The 21024-nt window shown below is 42.6% G+C and overlaps 1 protein-coding gene across 1 annotated transcript; it reads right to left on the bottom strand.

The window, feature by feature from the left end:
* Positions 1–241: 241 nt before the first annotated feature.
* On the bottom strand, positions 242–19003 carry PPM1G (protein phosphatase, Mg2+/Mn2+ dependent 1G). Its single transcript, XM_045809193.2, has 10 exons — positions 18696–19003; positions 5628–5697; positions 5054–5139; positions 4597–4729; positions 3505–3920; positions 2667–2801; positions 2091–2325; positions 1575–1704; positions 1174–1276; positions 242–853 (listed from the first exon to the last, which is right to left on the bottom strand). The coding sequence occupies exons 1-10, from the start codon at positions 18813–18815 to the stop codon at positions 647–649; spliced, it is 1635 nt and encodes a 544-aa protein (XP_045665149.1). The 5' UTR covers positions 18816–19003; the 3' UTR covers positions 242–646.
* Between the last annotated feature and the right edge of the window lie 2021 nt (positions 19004–21024).

Raw genomic sequence — 21024 nt, 5'->3', positions numbered from 1 at the left:
GAAACTATTCCTGATTCCAGAAGGGGGTGAGGATGAGCCACGACGCTAGGCCAGCCTGCCCAGCAGCTCAGAGAACTGCAATACCTCTGCCCCCTCTGACTGCCCCCCCGCCCCCCCCCCCCCACAGGCACTCAAGCGCGCTGAGGGGCTTGGTGGACGCCACCAAGGAGGTGGAGTCTGGGGCTGGGGAATTCTGGGTGGGCTGGACAGGACAGCATTATTGAAAAAAGGACACCATTGGCACAATTAGGTTTTGGCCTTTAGTCTGAAAAAGTGTTGATTGAAAGTGTACAACAGAGAGCGGGTGCAAGCGGCTGGGGGCCATGAAGCCGCCAATAAAAAAGAATGTCCTTAAATAAAGTTCACAGAGTAAAAACCAGAACCGCCAGTCTTCCCTCCAACACAACAGAGCACAGGCACAGAACCGGTGATGAGCCCCAAGGAGCAAGGAGGCTGGGGAAGACAGCAGAGGCTCCCAGGCTGCTGTGTGGAGGGAGAGCCCTCTTTGGAATGGGCTGAGTAAAGCCACCCAGCTCCCCCTGCACACCTCATAACCACTGCTAAGGCTAAAGGAAAAAGACAAAACTCAGTCTCAGGTCCAGAGGGCTCAGAAAACAGTCTAGGTGAGCAGGGGTCTGGACAACCATTAGTCCCGCTTGGCCTTCTTCTTATTGTCACTGTTGCCATTTTCTTCAGCCCCTTCAGAAGAGAGCACCTCCTCCAGTTTCCGCTTGCCACTCTCTGGCTGAAGCTCTGCTGTGTTTCGGGGCTTGAAGCAAATGATGATGCAGGTCATGTTGTCACACCCTGTACCATCCCCAGAAGTGTCTGGTGCCAGGCACTGATCCAGCAGCTACAAAAGGGACAAGGCAGGTAGCTCAGCATCAGGGTTTGAACACCTCCTTAGGAACCTAAACTCCCGGCAGAGGGCTGACCCTGCTGAGCCAGGGTGGTAGAAGGGAAACAGGCAACAGACGTCACAGAACAGGCCACTTGCTAACGCATAAGGCATGAGAGTAAGTCAGGGAAATGAAGGAAAATGGAACTTTCTAGTCAGGTTTGGCATCTGTCAGTAATTAATGATACTTCCCAGCTCTGGTCTTAGCTCAGGTCAAAAGACAAAACCTTGGCTATGCAAACCAGACTCCCTCTCTCCTCTACCCAGGCACTCACCTCTTCCACGATGGATGACAATAACCGAAGCTCCCCATTTTCATCACGCTGGCTGATTTTTGATTGAATAAAGTCTATAACTTCCTGGCTGCTCATAACATTCCTGGGATCAAAAACAATACACTCTTCTTTAGTCCCACCAAGGCAGAACAGAGGAGTGCAGAGAGAGGTGATAGCCCCCAGGGCCAACGTAAACACCTACGGAGACTGTCCTTCACTCTGCCTTAGGCTTGGGGGTTTTGACTCCAAGATGTCTGCCTAGGCTCTAATCCTAGAGCAGTTTGAGGAAAGTGCTAAATGCAGCCATTAGAGGGATGCAACAGTCAAACCAGCTCAGAGCCCTACAAGAAAAGTAATGCTGCATAAAAGAGGGAATTTTAGGGGATTCCGCTGGTGCTCACCATATGCCATCACAGGCAATAACCATGAATTCGTGGTCGTCAGTGAGAGTCAGCACCTTGATGTCAGGAAGGGCTGAAATCATCTGTTCCTCAGGTGGCAAGTTCTTATTTCTCTTGTAGAAGTGGTCTCCTGAAGTAAAGGAATGGTTCGTTGATGAGTAGTTTAAGCACTCCCCGAAGACTTGTGCTCGAGGCTGGTCAAGCCTTGCCATTCATTTCCCTTCCTTACAAAGTTCCATAGTCTAAGTGAATGGAAAACTGAGTTCTAGTTTTTCTTGTTTCAGCCCTATCTTCAGGTTGCTAAACCTTAGGTAGGTCGCTAACCTGTCTTTTTTAATCACCCAAAAATGAAAGCTATCTTACCTATCTCATGGAGACATTTTACAAACAAAGGTCATAGATACCAAAGGACTTGGAAAAAGGTACAAGGCCCTACTAAGATTAAAGTCTGCTACCAGGTAGTCTGGAAGAGAGGATAAGACCCCAGAAGTCTTCCCACATTTTCCTGGCTCTTACCAATGGCTCTGGAGAGGTTGAGGCCCCCGTTGACTCGCCCATCCATGGTGACCTTGCCACCAGCATTCTTGATGCGTGCTAGCTCCACTTCATCCTCCGGTTTGTGGTCATAGGACATGTCCAAAGCTTTGCCAGCCTCGGACACCACACAACGAGAGTCTCCTGCATTGGCTACAATCAACTGCTTCCCTCGTATCAGAGCCACCACCGCAGTTGTACCACTGTCAGAGCCAGGCTTAAGAGGAAGAAAGGGAGCATCATGGGAGCTTCTGGACACAAGCTCCTCACTGGTGCTCCCCTGACCATTTGCTTATGCTTTCTCCTCTCACTGGGACCACCAAGAGAGCTTTAACAAACAAGAGGGGCATGGATTTAATCTTTCCAAAGACTAGAGCATGCTCTCTATTCTGAGCTAACTGTACCCTAAAGACCTAGTTCCCCTTGTAGCATAAATGCCCCCATAACCAGGACTTTAGTACTAAGGCAGCAAGGAGATTCCCCATCCCCAAATCACAATCAGGGAATCCCATCTGCCTCTTGGCTTTTCCAGACTTGCTGCTCCCCTTCCCTACATACCTCCTCCTTGCCTTCCATGCCTGGCACCATCATCTCTTCTTCTTCCTCATCCTCTTCAGCCTCCTCAGTGTCATCCTCATCTTCCTCATTCTCTGCCTCTTCGCTGCTGTAGCCATCCTCTTCCTCACTGCATTCCTGCCAGAGGGATGATCCCAGGCTGCTGAGACTGGGATGACCCCCTGCCCCCCTCCCCCCAACTCATACTCAGAACCAAGAGGCCCTGACTGAACACAGATTCTGAGAGCAATGAAAGATACAACTATATGATCATGATAGAAAAATCTAGAGAGGGAAGAGGGCTAGATGGGTGTAACTAATATCCTGAGTTGGGGTCAGCAGACATGAGTAGAAAGTCCTACAAAAGGCCAGGGCTCTCAGCCAAAAGCACCCTCCAGGTAACATAGCCAGAAAATAAGTGGGCCAGGGAAGGAAATACCCAAATATCCAAAATAACAACCACCACCTTCTTGTTCTCTCTCTGGGAGACAAACTCTGAAAGGCCAGAACTAGATCTATTTGTTATAGTACCAACAAAGGAAGAGGTTCAAAGGTAATGGTTCCTATGTTGGTGGAAACAATGAATTCAAGAAAATCTTGGAATGTAGTAGTCTTGGAGGCTGATCTAAGAATAGGAGAAGGTGGGGTAGCTGGCCAGCTCAGTCGGGACAGCATGCGACTCTTGATCTCAGAGTCATGAGTTTAAGCTCCACGTTGGGTGTAGAAATTACTTAAAATTCAAAATAAAAAAAAAATAGAAGGAAAAGAGCCAACAGCTATGCGTGATGACCAAACAAGCCCTCTGTAGATTCAGCAGCTGTCTGCTCCCACAGGCCCTTACCTCACTGTCTTCCTCTTCCTCCTCTGCCTCATCTGACTCATCCTCACTGTCCTCAAAGAACTTGGACTTAGCAACTCGAGGCAGCTTGTCAGAGGCTGAAGAGCAGGAAGGCCCAGCCTCACCAGTGGGAGTGCCAGGCTCACCACCTTGGCCTGCCTCAGTCCCACGTTCTGAGTTGGAGGAAAGGCCTGTGTGGGCCTTGGCTGTGGGGCCATTTTCCTCTGAAGAAGTTTCCCTAGATGGGTCCTCAGGTCCTGCCTCCCCGTTGAGGCCCTGGGACCCTGGTTCCTCGCCTGTCCCAGCTCCAGATTTGCTGTGGGGAGCACCCTTGTGACAGTTCTGCCCGTAGCGTGTCAGCAGCTCTTCAATAGTCATGGTGGCCTCTTCGTGCAGCAGTGCAGCCTCCTCATTGTCCACTGCGGGGAAGAGGCTGAATCAGCACCCCCACCCCAGACTCTTCACGGGATCAGCCCCCATTCCCACTTCCACAATGCTTGCAGGCTGAGTTTCAACTTCCCCACCACCGCCCACTCCGAAGGCTCCTATCAAGTTTCCTATCAAGTCTCAGAACACCCCTTTGCTTCCTTCTCAAGAAACATTTGCCTGCATAGACTTCCTTTGGTCTTTGTCTTTCACCCTATTCTTAGTCAAAGAAACACTAGTTACTGTAGTTCTTTTATCACCTCTCATTTTTGATTGATAAGTTGGAAACCTCATTATGGCTGAGGACTGCAGAAGCCCACAGTACTAGTTTTAGGCCTATAGCCCAGGCTTAATGTCTGGCTGCTGACGCTAATGACAGTTCCAAGTCTTTAAAAAAAGGTCACATAAACATTAACAGGAACCAGAGAGACCCCATCACAATGACAAAAGATAATGTATATAAAAATGCTTACAACTATGGACATTAGGTACAAAGGTTAATGCTTTCTCCTTTCATAACCTCAAATGTAGTATAGGAGGACATAGGGTTCTTTAATGTGAGGACTCCCCAAGTCCCTAAAAAGTCATCCTCTCTAAGAATTGACACAATATTAAAGAAGAATTCTTTAAAATGCTGATTTCCTCTCAAACAAGGGATGCCACGCTCACCATCATCTTCATCAGCTACTTTTTCTTTTTCATCCTCATCCTCAGTGGGTCGCCCTGCAATCTGTGCCAGCTCCTTGATGACTTCCTCAGTGGTCAGTTTGGCATCGATAGCCAAGAAGGCATCTTCTAATGCCTGTATATAAGCCAAATAGTATGAGGCAAGTGTAGAAAAAAGTACAGTGGGTACAAAGTGAATTGACTACATGCAACCTGGGTACAAAGATGGCATGCAAATTACAGTGCGACCCACCATACAAGGAGATGCTCACATATAAATAAAAAACAGTTCAGAGACCTGAGAACAATGAAGCAGCTCTCAGAAGGTCCAAGTGGGAACAGAGTTCTCTAAGAAATGCGATAAGCCGCAGCTTACTGGCAACAAGAAAGGAAAAGCCAAGGACTGGGAAACAAGGGAAAGCCTACAGAAGTAGAGGAGGAGCACTATGAAAAGACAGACCTTTTGTAGCTTGCCTTCTTTGTAAGCCTTCTGATCTTTGATGATATCAGGAAGATATTTGGCACAGTACAAGGCAACTTCCTCCCCTAGAAGAAAGGTAAGGTCATCCAGAGCACTGCTTCCCACATATAAAGCGATATAACATTTACATGCCATACTGGAGTGAACCCCAAGGGTCGAGGAAATGACTATCTTATACAACCGAAACCTATCTGAAAGATAATTGTTTAGGAAGTTCTGATCCAGAAAATGGATTTCACCATCAACTCTCTCAGGGCTTTATTAATATACCTTTTGTCTTTTCTCACCTTATACATAGTTCCCAGTGGAAAAAAAATAAATTCTAATATAGGAAGAGGCTTTTTGGATTAAAACAAGGCCTGGTGAGATTATAAACCAATACAATATCCTGTTAGGAAGGTAGAATGGCAGAATAGAGAAAAACAGCAGCGGGAAGGAAATGATATCTTAGGACCAGAACCTTGGAAAGGAAAAGAACAAAGGACGTGTTCTTGCCCCCTAAAGTCTGGAACTGGAGTTCAAGAATGTCACCAATATGATCTGCTAAAGTTACCTCCATGTCCATCATAGACAGAAAACATGGCTGTCTCACTGTCCAACTCAGGAATACAGTTGTGAGCATCCTAGGAAAAAGAGAGCATAATTAGCATTTCTCAACGTCAAAGGATGTTCTTCCTTGTGCACCTCAGGTCGTGAGGACCGCCTTCACGCCTTAAACTCACTAACCCTTCCCTGGCTGACCTACATGGCCTAGAAATAAGAAAGGAAAATGGGATGATAAAATAAGAAAAGAAGTACAGGGGAGGGATAAAGGAAAGGGGCCAAGGGAGGGAAGTAGGGGCGGAAAGGAAGGGGGGGAGGGTGGAAGGGAGAGAGATGAATCAGGTCACTACCTCTGCAGTCTAGCAGCCTCAGCCTAGGAGATCTCAGTCCAGATGGCAGAATGTTTGGCTGTTGGAACTCTAGACCTGACCTTTTGGATTTGTGGCAACTATGGGAAGAACCAGAATAAAGGATCTTTAAAGTCACTTCCAGACCCATTCTATAAATCAGTGAACTTCAAGGAAGAAAATGTTAGGGAAGATAGCAAAAAGAGACCTGAGGGCATTACCAACCTGACAAGTTTCTAGGAGAATCCTAAAACAGCCTAAGTGAAAGCACTAAAATTTGCAGAACTATATACCCTTATACCGCCACTTCCCCAAAGCACCATCTAAACAAATTATTCCCCTCTTCTCTCAAAGTTTAATTCACTCAATAAGTTACCCTCAGGTAGGGAGAGGATATATTTACAAAAGAATCTTCCCAACAAATAATGTTATTAAGTTACACTGTGTTTAGTATTTGTTAACTGGAATTTACAATGCCCCATGTAATCAGCCTTCCCACCTCCTACCCCCAGCTGGAAATAAGATATCATTCATCGATCATGGCATCAGCACACATGAAGAGAAGTCTGCAATGGTCCTGCTGCAGCAACATTGTGGTTGGAAGGCTGGGCTTGATCCAATTCTTCTAATAATAAAACTTTGCCACCCCAAACAAATATTCCAGGCTATGCCATTATTCTGGTGCTGAACCTAGGTGAGAGTGTGCTACAGCTTACTCTGCCCTACCTTGGAACACAACCCCACCTCCCTTTCAGATACTTTCTACAAACAAAAAGAATATGATCAGCTATTTACGCTGATAGATTATCCTTGTGTAAGTTAATGGTTCTCCTTCCTCTTTCAGGCATTTAAACTTTTCTAGCTGTATCAATACTTAGGAAATCAGTGCAGGGGTCCTTCTGTTGTCCCTGTAGTAAGACTATGCCTTCATTATACAATCTAGAAAATAAAAGCTATCTTAAGGTAGTAAATGAGAGAATGGAAAAATAACTATTTTGTATTTCCCTCTAGTTGATTCCAGGAGAAAGTGTCCCAGAATCTAATGGGCTGTCATGGAGAGCCCTCAATGGCCTACGTAATAAAGTTGTCAACGATCGCCTCTGAGCCTCATCCCCAGGACCTGGAGAGCACCACCACAGACCAGAGGTCATCTTCTTCCTCTTCCAATCACTCCACCACCAGCCACACTGGCCTCCCTTCCCTCTAAGCCAGGGTCAGTTAGACCCTACCGGACCTACCTCTCCTCTCTCTGCACCAAAATGCCTGCCTTTATGACTATCTATTCCCTCAGCATCCTCCACCAGTGGTTCTCAGACTCTAATGTGCCTAAGATTTCATTTGTTATTCCTTCAACAAATATCTGAGTATCCATTATGTTCCAGGATCAGTTCTGGGTGTTTGGGATGTATCAGTGAATAAAATGAAGACCTGCGCTTCATAAAAAACTTACATCCTCATGAGGGATATACACAATAAACACAGTAAATAGTTAAATCATATAGCATGATGATATAACTCCTATAGAAAGATGATAGTGCTATGGAATAAAGGAAAGGTAGAACAGAGGACTCAACTGGATTACAGAAAAGTGGTGGGAGAACTGAGTCGGCCTGGGATACAGTGTGGTACAAGCTTGCTAAAGCCATAAGAAACTATACCTCAGCAGTCACTACCTAAGTCTTGCTGTATCTAATTAGTATCAGCAAAACAGTTGTGTCATATTAATGTTGACTTTAATTCTGTTGATTTTGTAGTGTGGTTTGTTGGCATGGAATTTATGCCCAATTCTATGTTTGTACTCATTTAAGTAACATTAAATTAAAATTGTTTTAGTGAATTCTGGAGCTCCACAAGTATTGTTTTCCTTAAAAAGAAAAAAAAAATCCATGGAAGAGCTCCAAGATATTCTGTTAAATAAGGAAAGCAAAGTGCAGAAGGAAAGCAAAGTACAGAATGATATATTTAGTAAGCTGCTTTTGTGTAAGAAGAGGGAGCATAGGAATAGATATTTGTCTTTTCATACTGAAATACTACATGGATACACAGAAAACTAAAGAAAAGCAGTTAACTGTGTGGGGAGCAGGAGGGTTCAGACGGATGGGAGAGAGATGAGCCATGGGAATGTTTAGCTATTTCCAAAGTAAATTAAATATTTTTAAAAGACTCAATGTATCACTAAAATTTGAGAAATCGGTCTAACTAATTCCACTTTTTGATAGGGGAGGGAAGAGCAGTCTTCTTGTCCGCTCCTTCCCAGTGGAACAAGACCATCATTCTCTGTCCTGCAATGCCACTCTAAATCACAGCTGTACCAGCTCTTTTGAACCCATACCTCTATTCAAATCATCTTTTTTGACTTCCTCATCTGTCCTCACAAAAAGCATGTGAAGCTGAAGCAGATCTAGCTTCATACGAACATATGAAAAAATAGCAATTAAAGGAACGAACATTAAAAACAAGGAAATACGCTTTTGTGCAAATTAGAATAATGAAAAAGATGAACAGTAACCAATGGTAATAAGAGTGAAGTAAAAACACATTCTCATATCCTGACCAACAAGAATATAAATTAGTATAGCCTTCCTGGAGCACAATTTGATAATATGTATCAAAATTTCAAATGTGCATGCCCTCTGATCTAGTATTAGACTTTCAAAAGTTTATTTTATGGAAGTAATAAGACAAGGGTACAAGGATACGTATAAGAATGTTTACTATACCATTATTTATAATAAAAAACAATTATGAACATCCACATTTCCATGAAGAAATTAGATTACAAGTGGTACATCCCTCCAATAGAATGTAGCTATCAGAAATGAATATGTGGGGGGTGCCTGGATGGCTCAGTCAGTTAAGCATCTGCCTTCAGCTCAGGTCATGATCTCAGGGTCCTGGGATCGAGGCTCCCTGCTCAGTGGGGAATTTGTTTCTCCCTCTCCCCCTAGTTCATACTCCACCCCCTCAAATAAATAAATAAAATCTTTTAAAAAATATTTTTAGGGGTGCCTGGGTGGCGCAGTCATTAAGCGTCTGCCTTTGGCTCAGGGCGTGATCCCAGCGTTCTGGGATCGAGCCCCACATCAGGCTCCTGTGCTAGGAGCCTGCTTCTTCCTCTCCCACTCCCCCTGCTTGTGTTCCCTCTCTCGCTGGCTGTCTCTGTCAAATAAATAAAATCTTTAAAAAAAAAAATTTTTTTTTTAAATGAATGTGTTCGTTTGGAAATGGGTTCACAATATACTAAGTGATAAAAGGAGAAAAAAATAAAATGCACCTGTATGTATATGCTAGAAGTCTGGAAGACCACAACACATATCAAACTGGGTGGAGAGTTAAGACTTGGGTAACAATTATTTTCTATTTTTTTACTTTAAAAATTTTTGTACAATATGCCATACTGTTCCAGTTTGAACGATAATGATGACAAAACAAATCTATGAACTGTCCTCAAGTGGCCATGCTATGATATCCTGCAGGATTTCTGGCCAGCTATCTCTTGGTGTGCCTCCATTTTCTCTCCTATAACATGGAATAAGAATAGCTACCTTACTTACCCTTATCATCACAGAACTATTGTGATACAATAGTTGCAAAAAATGTAAAATTCCTTTTAAGCTGGAATTTAACAATATATATTCTGTTCTGAAATTCAGCACCTACCTCACACTTTCTTTCTCTATCCTTATTCTCAAAGAGGAATGCCTACCATAAAGATTCATCTTACATCTCGAGGCCTCAGTTCCTAGAACTACTCCACATACCTTCTCTTCCACTTCCTGGTAAGGCTCTGGATCTATTTTATCACTTGGAACTGTTCTACCTTCTCTAAGCACTTTAGTTTTCCCCTTTGCATCTTCGTTCAGAGCCTCCCTACCTTTACCCTTGCTTTTCTTTCTCTCTGACCTTTCTGAGCCAGAGCCAAGTATTTCAACACTGTCTCTTAGCAATCTAGAAAAACTCATCCAACCTTGTATAACCCGACCAACTGCTTTCTTTACCCCTGAATCAGAGCCAATAAGCACTGCTAGTCATAAAATGTCATGAAATCGTGTTGACTGTACACCCTAATTCCATTCAGCATTTTTTTCACGTGTTCTGCATTGATGCTTAAATATATTAACCACAGTCAGTCACAAACCTTTCCCATACTGTTCAAGTTCTCAATGCTCTTCTTTCACTCTTAGCAGATGAGCTAACCTCTTGCTTTACTTAGATCAAGGTCAGATTTCAAGAACTACCTCATCATCTCTATTCTACCTCAAAATTTCTCTACAGCTTTACCTAACCTCTCCTTCACTTCTGCCTCCAAAGCACTGTTTCTCCTTTCTTCTTTTCATTCAACAAAGTCTGTATTAAACCATTTATTGGAAACTGGTTAAAATTATCTCCTCTCTTTTTAGATTTATATTTCCTCTTAAACTTTTAATCTCAAAACCTTTTCCTTCAAGATCTTACTTCACAGAGCAGGCAATAAGCAAATGGCAACCCAAATAGCCATTTCTGCAGGCTTCTTTTTTCCCAAATACTATACATAATTAAATAGTGAAAACCATGTCAGCTTTCTTGAAAGTTCTCTTGGGTTCTGTGAAGTTCCAATTGCCTGTTTCTATAGGATGTCCCTTCACTTCAAACTTAAAATATGTAACTAGAAACTCAGCAGTCTTCAAAAAATCAGAACTTCCCCTGTAGGTCTTATTTCTGTTCATGGAATCTTAACTTTCCCAGGCAACACTTAATACCACTCCACCTTGACTTCCTGGCTCTCTTCCACCATCCAATCACCAAGTCCTACTAAATTTTCCTTGATAACTTTGTTCCTGGATTACCTTACTCTTAACAGCATTTTATCTCCTTCCTGCTTCTACTCTGTGCCCCTGTAATCCAGTCTACATACATTCAGATGCCAGATTATCCTTCCCAATATAACACTTTATTGCTAAAAGCTTCAATGGATTCTACTGGATATAAGATTAATTCCGCACAATTTACAGGCACTCAATCGTCATTCCTACCCATCTCTATAACCTAATCTCTTAATTTTCATATCATTCCCCAAAAGAAACAACTCCACTCTTGACAGTGACCACCCCAAAGTAGTAAGCATGCCTCAGAGTCTTTCCTCCTATCCCTCCCTCCAATATTCTTCTTCTTTTCCTTCTCGTTCTTCTCCTTCCACTTTCTTCCTCTCCTTTTGTCCCCATTTATACTCTCTCCTTAACGTCCAGTTAGTCTCACCACCTCCAAGAGATCTTTCTCAATCACACCAATACTCTATGACCATTCCTCTCTCTAAACTCTTTTAATATTTACTGTCTCTCAATATGGTTACTCAGCATATACTTTACTCAGCATATACTATCTTGTATTGCTATCCAGCATTCCATGGGGGAATAGAGTCTTAGGTCCAAAACTACATTGTAAACCAGCTCAAAAGCCAAGACTGTCTTAAATTTCTTTACAGCTTTGGGGCCTACAACTATGTTCTGCAACATAGTAGGACTTCCATGTTTGTTCATGATGGTGAGTTCCCAGCTGCCTCAGGACAAATACCTTATGGATGCCACCTCCTTCATTTCCTACCCTAAACCTAGAGATGTATCATAACATAATAACAGCTGACAGTCTGAAGGAGATGACTCAGAATACACAAGTCACCTGAGTCAGGGCCCTCCCTAAGGCCTTGCCTTATGTATCATAAAATCACGTATCATACAGAACCTTCTGATCTTCTAGGCAACCAGTAGATCTGTATTAACAAAATCCTGGTTATCCTGCCTGATCTCCATCTCCTAGGGTTATAAATACATCCACAAATGTTCCTGTGTTACCGGATGATCAACCATTTACATTTACATACATAAATTTATCCAAATTTTTACAAACCAAGACAAAAAGTTCAAAGGTGGTTGGGAAAGGAACTATATTTTTGGTTTTAAAGAGTCGTGTATTACTATCTGACTTCTAAAATTATATGCATATATTATTTCAATGCTACAGAATATTTTGTGTCTCCCAAAATTCGTATGTTGAAATGTAATCCCCAACATGGTATTATTTGGATGTGGGTGTTTGGGAGGTAATTAGGTCATGAAGGAGGAGCCCTCGTGAATGAGATTAGGCCCTTATAAAAGAGACCCCAAAGAGCTCCCTTGCCTTGAAGATAGAGCTAGAAGGCAGACATCTATGAACCAGAAAGTGGGACCTCAGCAGACACCTTAGTCTCGGCCTTAGCAGTAGAGTCTTGAAGATATATTTTTATATGCATGTTGCATAGTTGCCAAGTTTCACAGCAACTTTATCTACAATACACAAAAAGAACAACCTAAGTGTCCATCAACAGATGAATGCGTAAACAAAATGTGGTATATTCATACAATGGATACTATTCAGCCTTAAAAAGGAAAGAAATTCTGACACATGCTACAACATGGATGAACCTTGAAGATATTATGCTAAGTGAAAGAAGCCAGTCACAAAATGACAAATGTGTCTTTCTATGAGGTACCTAGGGTAGACAAATTCATAGAAACAGGAAGTAGAATGGTTGCCAGGGGCCGGGGGCAGGGGGCAGGGGGCAGGCGGAATGCGGAGCTGTTTAACTGGTATAGAGTTTCAGTTTTGCAAGATGAAAATAGTTCTGGCAATTGGTCGCCCAACAGTGTGAATGTACTTAACAGTACTGAACTGTACATTATGTTATATATATTTTACCATAACTTAACATAAAATAATTAAAACATACACACACACACACACACACAAAACCTCCCACAAAGAAAGCCTAGCCTCAGATGGTTTCACTAGTAAATTCTATCAAATATTTTTAAAAGAATAATACCAATTCTTCACAAATCTTTCCAATGTATAGAAGAGGAAGCAACACTTCCCAACTGATTCTGAGGCCAATATTACCCTGATACCAAAACCACAGACATCACAAGAAAACTACAGATTCAATGTTGTTAAAGATAGCAACACAACACTCAACTGGATCTACAGATTCAGCACAATCCCTATCAAAATTCCAAGTGCCCTTTGCACAGAAATTGACAAGCTGATCCTAAATTCATATGAAAATGCAAGGGACCCAGAAAAGAAGAAATAAGAAAAAGAACAAAGTTGGAAAACTCACACTTCCTAACTTCAAAACTTACCACAAAGTTAATGGTAACCAAGACACTGCGGTACTGGCATAGCCATAAGTATATAGATCAATGGAATGGAATGAGTCCAGAAATAAACCCTCATTATTTATAGTCAAATGATCTTAACAACGATGCCAAGATAATTCAGTGAGGGAAAAGAATAGGCTTTTTAACAAGTGGTGCTGGAACTAGTAGATATCCAAATGCAAAAGTATGAAATTGGATCTCTTCCTTACACCATTCACAAAAATTAACCCACAATGGATATAAGAGCTAAAACTATAAAACTCTTTAATAGAGAAACTGGACTTCATCAAAATTAAAAATTTTTGTGCTTCGGGGCGCCTGGGTGGCATAGCGGTTAAGCGTCTGCCTTAGGCTCAGGGCGTGATCCCGGCATTCTGGGATCGAGCCCCACATCAGGCTCCTCCACTATGAGCCTGCTTCTTCCTCACCCACTCCCCCTGCTTGTGTTCCCTCTCTCGCTGGCTGTCTCTATCTCTGTCGAATAAATAAATAAAATCTTAAAAAAAAAATTTTTTTTTATGCTTCAAAGGACACTAACAAGAAAGCAAAAAGGCACCCCACAGAATAGGGGAATTTTGCAAATCATATCTGATAAAGGACTTGTAGCCAAAATATATAAAGAACTCTTACATCTCAATAAAAAGACAAGAAAAAAGACAACCCAATACTAACAGACAAAAGATCTAAACAGACATTTCCCCAAAGATCTGTAAGAGGCAACTAACACAAGAAAAGATGCTCAAACATCATAAGCTACCAGGGAAATACAATCAAAACCACAATTAGATACCATTTCACACCCACTAAAATGGCTATAATAAAAAGATAACAAGTGTAGGGAGGCTGTAGAGAAACTGACACCCTCATATACTGCTGGTAAGAATGCAAAATGGTGTGACCACTTTGGAAAACAGGCAGCTCCTCAAAATGTTAAACATGGAGTTACTATATGACCCAGCAATTCCACTCCCATGATATAGTCAAGAGAAATAAAAACTTATTTCCACTTAAAAATTTATAAATGTTATGTTTTTAGCATCATTATTCATCATGGCCAAAATGTGGAAACCTAAATATCCATTTGGATAAACAAAATATCCATAAAACGGAATATTATTCAGCCATAAAAAAGAATTCATGATACAACATGAATGACTCTTAGAAATATTGTTTAGAGGGGCACCTGGGTGGCTCAGTCAGTTAAGCCTCTGCCTTTGGCACAGGTCATGATCTTGGGGTCCTGGGATTGAACCCCATGTCAGGCTCCCTGCTCAGCAGGGAATCTGCTTCTCCTCCTCCTCCTACCCTCCCCCCCGTCATGCTTGCTCTCTCTCTCTCTCAAATAAATAAATAAAATCTTAAAAAAAAAAAAAAGAAATATTGTTTAGTAAAAGAAGGCAGGGGCGCCTGGGTGGCACAGCGGTTAAGCGTCTGCCTTTGGCTCAGGGCGTGGTCCCGGTGTTGTACGATTGAACCCCACATCAGGCTCCTCTGCTGTGAGCCTGCTTCTTCCTCTCCCACTCCCCCTGCTTGTGTTCCCTCTCTCGCTGGCTGTCTCTATCGCTGTCAAATAAATAAATAAAATCTTTAGAAAAAAAAAAAGAAGACAGACATAAAAGGTGACATTTTTATAATTCCATTTTTATGAAATGTTAAAAATAGGTAAATCCATAGAGATATAATATAAATTAGTGGTTGCAGAGGGTTAGGGGAAGGGAGATAGGAAGTGACCGGTAATGGTTACAAGTTTTCTTCTTGAGTGATAAAACTGTTCTAAAATTGATAGTGGTGATCGTTGTACAATTCTGTCAATATATTAACCACTGAAATGTATGCTTTAAATGGATACAGTATATGAACTATATCTCAATAAAATTGTTTAATAAGAAATCTGTATATACATTTTTAGGTACTATATATGATTAGAAGTTGACAGACTCCATCTTTGAGGGAAACAGAAAACAATTCCACTGAAATTAGTACTCAGTTTAAAGCATGTCATTACTTATCAGTGACTCTCTAAGATCAGTTCTAAAGATTTATGCTTTCAGACAGCATAATTTTAAAAAACAGCTTACAATGGCAAGAATTACTAATAAGATCTGTTCAACTTCTATACTCAAATTCAAAGTACAGTTCCTTACCTTACCACTCAAAGTACAATTCGAAGATAATAACCCAATAGAGGGTCGGGGTGGAGAAGTAGTAGTAACATCTGCTATAGGATTGGGCAACAGAAATAATTTATGTAAAACAGTCTTGAAATCTTAAGGAATAAATTTTGATTTTAACTTCCAGTTGCTTAGGAACTTGTAAAGGAATAGTATAATAGAAAACAACTTCTCCATATTCATGGATATACATTTGATATCATTTCATACTATCTTTGAATTGTGAATAGGTACTGCATGCTAATCAAATGAGAAGAATGCCCTTTTATAGAAGTTGCTTAACTGCATCCTAGACAAAGGAATTCTGATCTGGTTCAGTAAGTAAAAAGTGCTTTAAGATGTAGAGATGAGGCATTAATCTGAGGATCGGACAATAAATGCTCTTCAGCCTTCAGATACCCTCTCTTAAGTGGAACCCCACACAATGCTTGTAGTATCCCATTTTATATTTTGCTCCATTAATATAATGATTAAAACTGTCATGTAGGTAGCTTAAGAATTTTGTGCTTAACATTATCTACATTCAATTCTAGATGACCCTCTGTGACCACTAATAAGCCAGCTTCTATATGGCAGTACACAGCTAGCCTACTCAAAAGTATACTCTTGGTATTGATATTGCCTTTTAAAGAAGGCAAATATAATTCATAGAATTAAAAAAAAAACAAAAACCTAACTCCCCAAAGAAAGCAGTTTTGTCACTTCCAGAGAACCTCATAACCCAAAACTAAAAGTACCCGTGTCCCTTTAAGACTACATCAAAAACCACTTTCAGATTGGACTTCTCATTAGCCACCAAAAACTCAGAGCCTTTCCATATATATTTCTCAGGCACCCTTCCAACAACCTACCTGTTAACCCACAAAATACATACCTCAACCAGCTTGAGGGTCCCTCCAAACCATGGAGAAGGAAGAAGGGAAGGGAACATCAACTGTGGTATTTTGTTTACCCCTCCTCAAAACACCCTGGTTCCACAGCAAGAGGGGCTGGAGAGAGGCAGAAAGTATAAAATGCCAGCTATTGACAGTTGCCATCCTTGCCTCAAGAGAAGGGGTAAAATAGTACTCTCTAAGGCTGAATCAATGAATGCATCAATTAGGATTTTAGCAACCTCTGTAATGTGTATTTGCATAAACTTACCTCAGAGGAACCATTAGGACCAAGCAAATAAGGTCAACAGAATTAATAAATGCATGGGATTGAGCCCTAAAGGTTAAGAGGAACAGATGAGTACACTTTCGGAAAAGGTAAGATTCACTCAAGAGCCTACAGGTCACAGTTATTTTCTTGCCATAGCAAAGACACTCTGTTATACTTCGGAGAGAAAAGAAACAAAGCCAGAAGGAAAAGTACTGATGCAGCAGAAAAGGATCCCAAGAAGGACTTCAAGAGGATTAAAGATAACCATTCAAACAAAGATAAATTGAGAAACAGCATAACAGGAAGATTTTAAAACCCAAACTCTCTCAGGAGGAAGATTAGGATCTAAGGAATAGTCTAACAAGATCTCTACAAACTAAACAGCTGCTGATGAAAAAACGTCATTTTCTAATTACCAAAGGAGAAACCAAAAATAAAGGGAAATACCCTGCAGAGAAACAAACAGAACAGAATCACTGGGCAAACAACTTGGAAAACTAAATATCCAAGCAACTCAGTTAGTAAAGAAAACTAGAAAGAAGAGTACAAACAAACAAACAAAACCCAAAAACAAAAACAAAAAAACGCCCTAGGAAAAACCACAGCAAGAAGAAAATAGAAAATAAGGAATGAGAAACCTGAAGGAAAAGCCTTACTGTGAGATGAAAGAGTCACCTCAAATCTTACAATATTAATGGAAAATGCCACAGAAATGGACTCTCCAAACTAGCAACTAACCCAAACCCCAGCCTTACATTAAGGTTTTTCTTTTGAAGCTAAATCCAGATATTTCTAACACTCAGACAATTACATTTACCAAGCACCCAGTAAGCTCAGTACTGAGCACCCCACTGAAATATGAATGCTATACTTCAGGTTGACACACTATGATAATAGTGTTCAGTAAGTGTCTCGAACAACTTCATCCCACAGATTCTTTCCACCTAGGCACAAGTGTCCTAACCTTTCTGGGCCTCAATTTTCCAGCTATAAAATGCAGGAACCAAACTAGATGAGATGAATTATAGGATTCCCCTCATTCTTGAAATGTTATACCTAATGACAGAACTGTTTAAAATCAGCTGTGGGGATAAAATTTGAGTCTGAGAACAAACCATTTAAGTTTATACTGTCATTCCAGAGCTAACCACAGGGAGGAGTGAGGGATTTGAAGAAATTTCCAAGGGAGACAGTATTAGGATGTTACCTGAAGCCCACCTAGTAAGTAGATAAACCCTTAATCCCATAAATAATTAGAGCACTTCCTTGGCCCTTCTGCCTAGATCTCACAACACTCTTCACAAAGACATGTCTTACACACGTCTTTCTCCCTTTCCTTCCTGCATGGTTTTTCCCGTTCTCCCTTGTAGTTTAACATCCATTTTGGCCAATTCTACTTCTTTTTATCCAGAAATTTTCCACCTTTCCCTTTTATCCAGAAGAAATTTTCTAGAAACATCGGTTCTTTATAGGTTATGATGGAATAGACTACAAATCAAGGAAACTATAAACCACAACAAGCACAGGCAAATGACAATTAGGGATTAAGTTTTAGAAAAATCCCGAGGAAAAAATATCAAGCATAATAAAAAAGGAATGATACCGATCGACACAACTGAAGTTTTCCAAAGGTCGTAAAAGGCCCTGAAGAGAATACAAACGACTGACAATTCCTGGAGGTCAGGTCGAGCCTCTGAAATTCACATTCGGTGCCCAGAGCCAAGCAACTAGGTGTTTAAGTATTTGAACAGACTACTTGCCCAGGCTTCCTTTCACTGTCAAACTCCTCGTCCAAAAAGAGGCCTCTCACAGCACATATTTAAGGGAAAAAAAAAGTAGTCATGCCCATCTATTCTCCTCGTCCTCGCAAAAGTAAATGAATAAATAGTCCCTCTTTTCATCTTCACTCCCACACTACACCTCACACCGTTTATGAGCCTGGAGGGCTGGGCTGGCAGGAGAGGATGGCGCGAAGGCACGGGGAGAGGGCGGTCAGTGGGCGGAAGGTGCCTCTCCCCACATGGCCGAGCTCTCGCCGCCAAACTGGCCACCGGCACACGGTCCCCAACCACCAGCAGTTCCCTCTCGGGTCCCGGCCCACTCTCGCTGCCGCCCGTCAAACTGCCGCCGCAGCTGCAGGCTCCTGATACGGACCCTTCCCCGGGGATGACCCCATCCCCCCGCTCCCTTTCTCCGTCAGGTTCCCGCCCTGCAGCGGCCCGCCTCTGGGCCTCTCCCGCCTCACCTCCATGGAGACGCGCCAGCCCTGCATGGCGGAGAAGCCGTACGGCAGCGGCAGGCGCGAGGCGCCGACCCCGTCCCCGGAGCACTTCACCGTGTTGGGCTGGGAGAGGTAGGCACCCATGGCGGCGGCTGGCCGGCGGCCTCAGGGGTAGGCGAGCGGGGCGCGACCCGTGCCGGAGCCGGAGCCCCGGGGGCGCGCGCGTGGCAGGAGCGGGCCCGGCTGCACGGCCGACACAAGGTGCCGGTGAAAGGCGCGAGGCCGGCCAGGAGGCGGTAACGGGACAGGAGCAGAGAGGGAGCGGAAGCGGAAACGGCGCCGCTCCAGACCCCGCCCGGCCGGCGCGGCGCGGCACGGCGCGGCGCTGCGGGCAGTCATTTCCTTAGCAACTCGCCCCGCCCGCGGGGACAACGGCCCGCCCAACCGCCGCTCCCGCGAGACTGGCGCGGTCACGCCTACAAACGGCCGCAGCTTGCCTCCCGCGGCCCCGCGAGAGGCTAGCCTCCCGTATCTGTCTCCCGGCTGTCCCTGGCTAGCCCGCCCTGCCTTCGGTCTTCTCCCCGGCCTCTCACGTGTTTGTCGAAGCTCTTTTGTGTGGGACCCGGCGCTCCCGATCCATCCTCCAGTGTATCAGCCCCTCTCCCCACTGCGCGCTCAGGCTCCGCAAACCCGCCGGATTCGGCTTAATTAAAGTTAACAAGCATTTGTTTGGAGCGCTCGAAGTCCCTGGCCTGGCCTTATGAGAGAGTCTTTTCTGACAAAAGAAAATGAAAACCTCAATCTGTAACATCATTCGAGTTAATACAATGCAGATATGTTTGGCACAGCCTCTGCTGGGTGAGAAGAAATCAAAGGAGAGAAGGACAAGCTGTTGCTGGACGTCCTCAGTATGCCCTAGAAGTGCATTATGCCTGGGAGAGGAGAATAATGTTACGAGGTTGCAGGGGTGAGAAAAGAATGTAAACTGCATTTGGGAAGATTTTTGAGGAAGCTGGCTGGCATCGTTGGAAAGTGATTTTAAGTAGTAATATTAGATAGGGTTGAGATGGTCATAAGCGCCTAGGTGGGTGACTTGGACTTCACTGTTATCCTGGCGTAGCATTTTAGAACTGTTGGTCTAGTCTTTGTGTGCACTGTATATTGGAGGAAGAAAGTGGAGACTAACTGGTTAAAGGGCTTTTAATCTAAGCATGAGATGGGAAGGGCTGGAACTAAGTGCTGGCAGTGGGAATAGAGATGAACAAATGAGACAATAAGAAATCAACAGGATTTAGTAACAGATTGGATTCAGGGAATGGAAAAGAGAAATCAAACTATGAGCAGATTGATTCTTTTAAAAGTCAAAACTAATTATGCTTCCTCCTGCTATTCAGATAATCCAAATTCCTTAACGTAGTTTACCAGACCCTTCATGCTTGAACTAATTCTAACATACCTCTCCCACTTTTTCTCCATTTCCACTACAACTCAATGCTTCAACAGTACATCTTTGTTTCCTCCAAAGCCATGGTCTCTCCTCCTATGCCTTTTACCTATGAAACACACCTCCACACCCGCCCACCTTCGTCATCCTCCAAGAAGTCTCCTCTAATATCCATATACTAGTTTGGTTTCCCTATTTGTTTGTCTTTCCCAAAGCCTTTACAAAGCAAAAACTCTATCAAACTGAACTATTGTATACCCCAGCATCCCTAGCACAATCCTTGTATGCGCTCAATATCTTCATTTAATGAATAAATAACACCAAGGTTTTGACCCTGAATGACAAAAATTGGTGGAGCAATTAACAGACAATGGTGTGGCGTGGGTGGGTGTGTATTTGCTAGTTTGGGCAGAAAATGGTGGGTTCCATTTAAGGTGACAGATATCTAAACATTGAAAACATTGGATTGAAGTTAGGCTATGATGGTAGAAGATGTTAGGCTGTAGGAGATGTACGTCTTAATGAATCTAGATGAAATCTCTAGGGCAGTGTAACAGGAACATGAAATAACAGGAACATGAAATAACTCAGCCTCTTTTATTTCCCCCTAACAATGGAATGTGACATTGTGGAAAAAACATGAGTTTTGACATATATTAACCAATGTGTTCTTTCACAAGTTGTTATTCTTTCTCAGGCTCAGTTCCTCATGGAAAATAGACATACAATATCTACTTTTTCCAATTGCTTTAAGGATAAAAGGAGCTCAATACAAAGTGCTGAGTTTGCATAAATGCTGTATTATTCAACAATATACTACCATTTATTGTCTATGTACACATGCTAAGTATGGGATGCAAATGACATTAAATTCTTTGAAATTATTTTTACAAAAAATAGATGATCTGG

The sequence above is a fragment of the Ursus americanus genome, chromosome 7, assembly GCF_024610735.1.
Source record: "Ursus americanus isolate L20-20 chromosome 7, mUrsAme1.1.p, whole genome shotgun sequence".
NCBI lineage: Eukaryota > Metazoa > Chordata > Mammalia > Carnivora > Ursidae > Ursus > Ursus americanus.
This window is presented reverse-complemented; position numbering and strand designations above follow the sequence as displayed.